The sequence below is a fragment of the Aegilops tauschii genome, chromosome 5 (assembly GCF_002575655.3).
Source record: "Aegilops tauschii subsp. strangulata cultivar AL8/78 chromosome 5, Aet v6.0, whole genome shotgun sequence".
NCBI classification, from domain to species: domain Eukaryota; kingdom Viridiplantae; phylum Streptophyta; class Magnoliopsida; order Poales; family Poaceae; genus Aegilops; species Aegilops tauschii.
The window spans coordinates 335995106-336004108 of NC_053039.3; the positions used below are offsets into that span (position 1 = coordinate 335995106).

At 42.8% G+C, this 9003-nt stretch overlaps 1 protein-coding gene across 5 annotated transcripts; it reads left to right on the forward strand.

The window, feature by feature from the left end:
- Positions 1 to 342: 342 nt before the first annotated feature.
- LOC109763623 (uncharacterized) lies at positions 343 to 7559 on the forward strand. 5 transcript variants are annotated; one of them, XM_020322491.4, is made up of 15 exons: positions 344 to 650; positions 1831 to 1921; positions 2012 to 2087; positions 2199 to 2283; positions 3313 to 3382; positions 3694 to 3763; positions 4322 to 4367; positions 4452 to 4503; positions 4633 to 4701; positions 5020 to 5225; positions 5354 to 5425; positions 6170 to 6239; positions 6312 to 6392; positions 6766 to 6845; positions 6991 to 7559. In XM_020322491.4, exons 1-15 carry the CDS (start codon positions 457 to 459, stop codon positions 7100 to 7102), a joined length of 1374 nt encoding a protein of 457 aa, XP_020178080.1. In that variant the 5' UTR covers positions 344 to 456; the 3' UTR covers positions 7103 to 7559. The 5 variants fall into 5 exon arrangements, 4 of the variants coding, with proteins under 4 accessions (XP_020178058.1, XP_020178080.1, XP_020178066.1 ...); XR_005757359.3 differs by having other exon boundaries at positions 343 to 650; positions 1831 to 2087; positions 5308 to 5425; XM_020322477.4 differs by having other exon boundaries at positions 1831 to 2087.
- Positions 7560 to 9003: the final 1444 nt, after the last annotated feature.

Here is a 9003-nt window from a genome sequence, read left to right on the forward strand (position 1 = left end):
CGGTCCATTTTTATCTCTACTATAGCCCTTGCCCCCGGCACGGTGGTAGAGAGCTTGGGGCTACCAACGAGGGTTCAAATCCTGTTCTCGCATGTTCGCCGCGTATGCTTGACCTTTACCATATAATGCCTTCGGGATTTCTCTCCCCTTGGGTCTTTGTATTTCGTACTATAGCCCTTGCTCCCGGCAAGCAAATCCTTATCGAAATAGACTGAATCAGACGAAGCTGACGGCGAGGAAACCACACGGGTTCTAGCCAAGAAAGGGAAATAAAGCGGTGGCCTTATCCTGGAAAATGCGGTTTTCCGGACCGTGAGATATGATGAATCCAAAGCTGACAAGCACACGAGCAGCAAAACACCAACGGGCCGGGGCCCCCGCGTCGCTCTCGCGTTCCACTCGCACGCACGCAGATCACGAACAAAAGAGCTCCTGAACGAAGCCCGCCGCCGCACGATGGCACATGGAGCAGCAGCATCAGGCGGCGCCGCCTCCGCCTCCGCCGCTGCGCGGGCGAGCAGAGGCGCGCCGGGGACGTGGAGGCGGGTGCGGAGGGCGGCGCGGGAGGCGGCGGCGCACGCGCTGCTGCTCTGCTTCACCACCCTCCTCGCCCTCAAGCTCGACGGCGTTTTCGTCTCCCGCTCCTGGTGGTAAGTTAGCCGAGCACCCCAAGGCCCCAACCCCATACCCTAGCTATGACCACACTTCCACCAGTCCATAATAGTTCTCGGCGAGAGTTTGGGCGGGCACCTGAAACCGTGCGTCACTTTGTGTTGTGCACTCTGAATCTTGTGCAGTTATAGCAACCCTGAGGTAGTTAGATTGAGCATGCTGGTGTTTTTTTTCTCCCGATGCTTTGTTTAGAATTTATAGCTGAGGACGACGACAGTAGGAAATAGCTGGCACGTTATAGATGGACTGGAAAGCTGCAATCCAATTGAACACGCAGATTCGGGTCTCGACAGTTTGGGAAATGATGCATTTGTATTGGTGATTTGAGAACATCCCTGTAGAAAATTTGTACGGGGCAACGGCCTAGCTCTCTTATTGGGGATCTTTTTTCCAGAAAATGCAAAAAGCTTTTTCTTCGCAATGCATTGATAGATAGGAAACAGTGTTATAAGGTCTACAAATAGGTGATTCCAATGCCACACGCGCCACCTCCTAAGTGCCAAGCTCCGACCTGAACCATGCCCGGACCCGTGCAATACTCACGGACGCACTCCCGCCCTGATTTTATCGAACAGCATGGCAGCCTCAGGCCTGACCCCGTTCAAAGACGGCAGCGTTTTGCTGGTCTTCCAGATCCAGCATGCAGTCAGCATTAACACTAAGGATAAGCCCTTTCTCTGCGAGGATGAGGTTGCGTCCACAGCTGATTGCTACGAGAAGACTAGGCGTTGATCAGACCCAAGAGAGTGTCATATTGGTGATTTGGTATATTCTTTTGTCCAATTGAGTACCAGCTAAGACCATGTGCTTACTGTTCATCTTTCATTTTTTTTCCTCTCCTGATGATGTGCTGTTGGCCTCGAGTTCTAGTATTGTGCTGCATGCCTGCATGGTTATCACTGGCATGTATGTAAGTGTTCATTGCACATAACTCGGTATAGCCATCGGAAGATTTAAAAAAAAAAGTAAAGCCATCGGAGGGGATTGAGCGGTAACTGGTCTTATAAATCGGGTTCCAGCTATTTTTCTGATAAAAAAAGCTGAACAACTTGTTTTCATCTTCATTGCCCAATTATACCAAGCTGTACTTTGTCTGGTGATGAACTGAGGGTAACCCTCTGCATGTTGCAATTTTCAAAATGCTCAACAAATCTGCAGGGTGTTTTTCATTCCTCTGTGGTTATTCCATGCTGCCGTTGTTCGGTATAGATTCTCATTGCCTGCTCCTTTGTTGCTTCAAAATTACCAGGTGTGTCCGTTAGCTTTGCTCCAAATTCATTCTTCCATTCTGAAGTTGAAATGTCTGGCAGCAAGTAAATTAGACTATTCAACTTTACAGCGGATTCCATGCCATTCCATTGTTGCCACACCCTTGCTAGTTGCTTTTGAACTTCTTCTCTGTATCTACCTTGAAGGTATTAATGGTGAATCCAAAGCTTATTGTGAATTTATCCAAAAAACACATTCGTTTTTGTTTGTCTCTGTATTTTCACTTGCCAGCTGAGTGTGTTATCTGTCATCTGCAGGCCAGGGTGAACCTTTTCTAGATTTAAAGCTTGTTTTCCTTCCACTCCTGGCCTTGGAAATTATTACGTTAGTTGACAATTTCAGGTAACTGACAATTCTTCAAGGCAAAACTGTAATTGTACTTGTATTGTACTCCCTCCGTTCCTAAATATTTGTCTTTTTAGAGATTTGAAATGGACTACCACATACGGATGTATATAGACATATTTTAGAGTGTAGATTCACTCATTTTGCTTCGTATGTAGTCACTTGTTAAAATCTCTAGAAAGACAAATATTTAGGAACGGAGGGAGTATGTATCACTGTTGGAAATTTACTAGAATCCATCGAAAAGTTGGTGTTTCCAATTTTATCCGAGTTACTCAATGTTCTAAGATTTTAAACACCTCTATGTCCAATCAACATTGGCTTAGCTTGGGGCCAGGGTGGGCCCCCTCCTTGCAAATCAAAATCTCATTAATGTGTACCAACAAAATCCGATTAGGTACCTAATCAAGGCATGCATTAAATCTTCACGTACTAAGTTAATACACTATTGATTGCCCCCAGCTTGATATCCAGTTAAGCTCTGCAACTGCCAATCAATGACCATTAATTAACATTTTGCAGGTTTATGAACTTCAGTTTCATGCATTACAAATAATATTTTGGATAACATTCTGTACTACAATTGTATTTTTAAACTTGCGATGGTTTCAATTCAATGTTCCTACTGCCTAGCCAAGTAACCATGATAAGATGTTACTATGATGCAAACTGATGGACCTCTGTTGCACAATACATTTTTGTCAGTAATAATCCAACCTGTACGATGTCATTCTCACTCAATGTCTCACATTGTAGAAACTGCTGAACAGTGAATATAATCTTATTGAATTAATAAGCACATGATAATAACTTAGTAATCGATGATTTTCACTTATATACTTGTTTCTGCCTGTTGGGTTTCTGAATACCTTTTATGGGATGCTATTTGCACATTGTAATGTGAACACATGACTGGACGTCTTCGAGTGACCAATTCTCCATTTCAGAAACTATGTTGTAAAGAATACTTTAGCTAACATTTCTAGTTGTTTTGTTGTGCTTCCTATCTTTTCCCATTCTCATTAGGATGTTTGGTGCTCTAATGCCTGGACATGGGGAAACAATCACCGATGAAGAGATATGGGATAGGCTTCCTGTAAGAATCCAGAGTACACATTGCACCTGCTGTTCCGTAACTTTTGGCCTGTGTTGGCTTGTTTCCCACCTTTTAACCGAATCAACTAAACCTATAAGCCTTTTCATTTCAGTAGAAATCATTTCCGCAAACTGCAATTTTTGAATAAATGTTGCTTTGTCCAACAAAGTGATATGTGTGCTAATTCTAGACATACTTATATACGTGTACCATAATGTATTTTAAAAACACTAGATATCAATGTTGATTACTGGATAATATTCTGTGAACTCTTAACCTTAACCATTACTAACAGCTTCATATTTCCTTAGCACTTCTGGGTTGCAATTTCCATGGTGTTTCTACTAGCAGCTACTTCACTCATGCTTCTCAAGCTATGCGGTAAGCTATACAAATACTATTAAGTGTGGTCTAGTTGTGCTGTTTGACATTATATATGTCCCCCTCTTTCTACTAGATTACATCAATGTATCTAGCTTAGGTACTTTTCTGCTGGATTTGCACAGTAATTTTTTGAGGATAACTAGTTTACAAGTGGTAGCATCTATAGTCAAACATGTTAAGAAGCTGAAGCACTTAGCCATAGGTCAGAATACTATAGTGGGCCTTTGATTTGCAGGATTGTAGAAACGCAATAATAGGAAAAACACAGGATTGGAATGGCATGCCCATTTGAAGCCTACAGGATTTGAGTTTGTTTGATTGCATCACAGGAAAAACAAAGAATTTTTTCCAAGAAGTTGGAGTGGATGCTAGATTTCCTGTGGAATGTAGTACAAATGTTTCCTTAGGAAAAAGTTCTATAGGATTCAATCCTACGAATCAAAAGGCCAACGTAGGAAAAATTCCTAAGGGTTCTACTCCAAAAATCTTGTGAAAATCTTTTGAATCAAAGAGGACCTAACATTTGAATTGGCTAAGTTATATTATTTGCCACAGGTGATGCAGTTACTCTGGGGTGGTGGGATTTATTCATTAACTTTGGGTAACAAAGATATCCCGTCATTTTAAATTACAGTATAATTCCATGGAGCAGTCCTCACTAACTACTTGATGACAAATTTTACAGGATTTCCCAGTGCTTTGCTTTTCTTGTCTGCATAAGGTGGTCCAATCCAATGGTCGGTATACAGCCAATCCTTGGTATAGCAATAAATTCATCTTGCAGGCACAGAGTGTGCAACTGAAACGACAATATTTCATTATTCTCCAAAAGGGATCCTGATGTAGACAAACCATGTGATGTGCAGGATATTGGTGGCCCTGTACTGATAATTCCTATCGTAATTTCTCAAGTTCTCCTATGTATGCGCTTAGAGGTCTGCTCAGTTCCATTTTTCCAAATGTTTTTTTCCCTTCAAAATTGATTGGTAGCATTATTTTACCACCTTGCCGTGCTTTCAACTTCTGTTCAATGTGATACGGCATATGAAATCTGTGAGCTGACTGCCAACATCCTATGTATTCTGTCCTGCACATAGATTGTGGTACCGTTTGTGAGCTGTTTATTCCATTTTTGTGTTAAGCTTGTAGTCACCTAGTGTTTGTGAAGGCCAGTATGATTATTAAGTCTATGTTGAAATATTGTTCAACTGCTAGTCTACTAAGTACATTTTGTCTGTCTATATTCTTTGCAGGGTACTCCATCTTATGCACGGTTTATCCCAGTTCGAGCTATTTTCTCACCTATACTTTTGCTCCAAGTGGTTGCTGTACTGTTTGCCATTTGGAGATTCTTTGAAAGGCTTGTCATTAAATTACAAGATGGAATTGTTAGTGAAGGATATATTTCTGTCTCATCAAAGATTAATGAGTTGTTTATGATGGTACAATATGGTTCAAGGTTCTAAATGCTCTTTGTTTTCTCTTTTCATTATCTCAGTCCCTCCTCCTTCTGTACATTAAAAGCTGTATATTTATCACAGGAGTTTTGATTGGATTCTCATCTGGTTAATTTCCACTGCTGTTCAGGCTTATTACGTGGTCTATTGACGAAGATAGCAAAGAGGAACAAGCACATTTATGCTATACAAATAACATTGGGTATTCACCACATAATTCTATCTAGTTGTGAATTATGTAAATATTTGGATTTATAGGTCGCCAGTGTTATTTATTGTATATGCCATGTTTCTGCTTGTCTACAGATGGCATCATTTGTACATAAATCTATGAGAAGCTAGAAAACATAAATATTCAAGTAAACACTGCCTATATGGAGGTCACTGCCTCTTAAAACAGAACGGCGGCACATCATTTTTCTTATTGTTGTTGTGTTTCACCCTTTTTGGGTAGGGGGACTGCCGGACTGGGGGACATGTAGTAGTGCGCTGCAGAAGTGCATCAGGAGGAAAGATGTGGGTCTGTGTCTTGTTGAGGGAGGAGGGGAGAAGACAAGATAATCATCACTATCTAAAAGAACTTACCACGTTGAGCCCATAGTCGAATATGGAGGATGTCAGCTAATGTTACATTATCTGAAATATGGGCAAACTAATCAACTACTCCCTCCGTCCCATAATATAAGAGCGTTTTTGACACTAGAAGATAATAAAACCGATTTCTTGTTTCAATACAGTTCAATTGGGAACCATTCAGAGATAAATACATTTAATTCAACTGTCTGCTCTTTCATCATTAACTAAAAAAGATCACCTATGCATGCGTATCTTGAATCATGTGTATTTAGATAACAAGATAGCTAATCACTTAGAACCATTATGAATACTTCCAGGACAGTTGAAGTCTTCCATTAATTGGTCTTGTTATTTGTCTGCACCTTTGCAGGTATAGTACATTTTGCAGTTATCCCCCCGAGATGGTAAAAGAGATGCCGAAAAAAGTTCTTGTCAAAGAGGTTATTTTTTTTAATATTCTCTGCACTAGCTTATTTGTTTGCATGGAGCTAATTTGTCATGTATACTTTCAGATACAAAGACTTCAGGTAGCATTGGGAGAGCAAAGCAAAATGGCAATGCTTAGCCAACAGCAGTGTGAGAGGCTAAAGAATGTATGCTTGGTTCCCCCATTTGAAAAAAAGGATCAATAAGTATTACCTCTTTCCCAAATTACTTGTCTTAGATTTCTATAGATATGGATGTATCTAACACTAAATGTGTCTAGATACATCCGTATCTAGACAAATCTAAGACAAGTAATTCGGGACGGAGTACATCTTAAGAATGTCTAGAATATTGGCATTATTGCATTTTAGAATGTTTAGCTAATTTAAAAAGTCCAAGACATTGCAATATGACTGGGAGAGACTAGATCTCATCATGAAAGAACTAAAACTTAAGATGCAATACATAATTCTGATTAATTTTGACCGGAACAATTTCAGCGAGCTAATAATACTTCTGATAATTTGTCCATAAATACAGGAACGGATCTTATGTCGAATTTGCTTTGAGAGGGACATCTGCATTGTTCTGCTTCCATGCCGCCATCATGTTCTATGCGAGTAAGATTCATTTTCATTAACTAATATGCCCGTGCTCTGTACGTTCACAGGTTATTACTTTCAAGCTCTGAAGCTACATACTGATATATGCGCATTCTTATTTTTCTGCAAATGTCCAACCTTCTCTTTTTTGTTGTTCTCTCAGACCTTGCTCTGACAAGTGCCAGTCCTGCCCGATTTGTCGAGTGCCTATTGAGAGCAAGTCATCCGTTAATGATGCAGTGAATTCAGACGATCCATTAAGTGACATCGTCTAGAAGTCCACATGTTTTGACCCTAGGATTAGAACATCAACTTCTGGTGTCAGCAGCAACACACTGATTGGCAGCATAGGAAGACAAACTATTCTGGCTTTGAAGTTGAAAAGAAAGCTAGAATAAGTTTGGGCTCAGAATGGAGGACATGAAGATCAAGAGCCGTACCGCGTGCGCAATCCCTCTTCTCGAGTGACAGTATTACAGAAAGAAAGTGCGAGCGGTTGATTCTCTCTCACCCATATATGGTGCCAGCACGAATATCCACTTGAACCACTGAATTTCCTGGCAAAGGCTGGCAGACGTGTTGCACCTGGACAGTTTTTGAGGAAGTTGTGGTTCTTAACATCTTAACAGCTGACAGGGGTCGCTTCAGGTTGTTTGAACTGTTGTTTTCAGAGTCCAGACTATAACTCTCACTTCATCAGTTCAGACGAGTTTATCAGCTGTTTGCAGCAAAGTCGCCGCTCTTTCCAGTGTACGTAGTTAGTTACCCATCTTTCTTGTGAACAAGCATTTCTAATTCTGCCTAGTACCTTGGTGCACATATATAGATAGATGAGGCAATAATGTGCCCCCCAGTTTCTCACCCCAGGTTTCGGCGTCGCGGCGGAAAGCTTTGGTCCCTGGTCCTGTCAAATGATGAGAGCCATTGCTCGTGCAGGCACGTCGGCCGCATCATGCGTGGGCCTTTCTCCTGCTCGTGCTCGCCGGAAAGACGAGCTTTGCAGTACGAGAACGGGCGCGCAAGTCAACATTTGTGGCCGCGGTCGACCTCTCATCCCTCCCGTCAGGTTGCCATGAAATGATTCGGCATGTCTTGTGCTTGGGGAGGGGCTTCCCTTTGCTTTGCTAGGTGCATTGCCCCGCGTGACGGAAGGACGGGTTCGCGCTGCGTTGGTGCGCTCCTTGTCCGCGCCGTTGCTTTCTTTCCAGGTCCAGGTCGCCTCCCTTTGGTCGTTGCTTGTGTAGGCCTGCTTTTGCTGCCTCCGTCTTTGCGTGATGATGATGGTGATGCATGTGGCGCCATAAGGTGGCGGCGAGCCGCATCTGGACTCCGAAGGCTGGCCCTCCATCCAACCCAGCACGTGTCTTGCTCGTCTTTGTTTATCTGGATTGGATGGCTGACTTGTACTTGCAAGGTTAAGGACAAGTGGTTAGCCGTGAAATAAAGGAAGTGGGTCTGGTCTTGCGGTCGGTCCCTATTCCCTAAGACCAAGATGATGAACGAAGGCGCCACCTGTAGCAGTAGGGGACGAACCGTGCGTGCGTGCGTGCGTGCAGGATCGACGTGACGACGGCACGCGCGCCTTTGGCTTGGCTTTGCTTTGCTTTGCTTGACCTCGCCTCGAGCGGTCGCCTTTGCCACTGATTAATTCCATCCATCACACTCTGTCCTGTACGTGGTCTAGGAAAACCAACTACTCCTTCTATGGTCGTGCAAGATGATTGTGCTGCGCACTTGGGTCCAAGTCTGGCATGCATTATCCTTCCTGCTGGTTAGGGCCAGCTGGAACCCGAGCTGTGGCGGTAACCATCTGTCCTATCCTGTTGCGAGGTCCACGCGTCAACGCTAGAGGGCGTCACATCGCACCAACTGCGAGACAGGATGCGATGACCAGTCCGGACTAGCTAATTAAGAGCATCCGCCACATTATCCACACACGTTTGTTTACCTAAAATACAGTAAGTTTCTAGGCACAGGAGAAATACAAGAATTCCAAACAAAAGGAGTAGTGCTTTTCACTGGCAGATTACCCTATTTTGGAAGTAAGCTCTAGTTAAGATCGAAATAACTCAGCTGAAATCAATATAGGACGTTTTTCATTTCACTCTTATTTTTATCAAGCCCGTTCGAGGAGAGATGCGCGACTTTAGTTGCATGGCTTGCGGGTGCAACCATA

Excerpts from the sequence above, each read along its gene's own strand:
- LOC109763623 (XM_020322469.4), top strand. The coding sequence starts at position 457 with ATGGCACATGGAGCAGCAGCATCAGGCGGCGCCGCCTCCGCCTCCGCC. Across the intron at positions 3,383-3,693 it reads AGATATGGGATAGGCTTCCT|CACTTCTGGGTTGCAATTTC; the intron begins GTAAGAATCCAG and ends ATATTTCCTTAG. Across the intron at positions 5,426-6,169 it reads TGCTATACAAATAACATTGG|GTATAGTACATTTTGCAGTT; the intron begins GTATTCACCACA and ends GCACCTTTGCAG.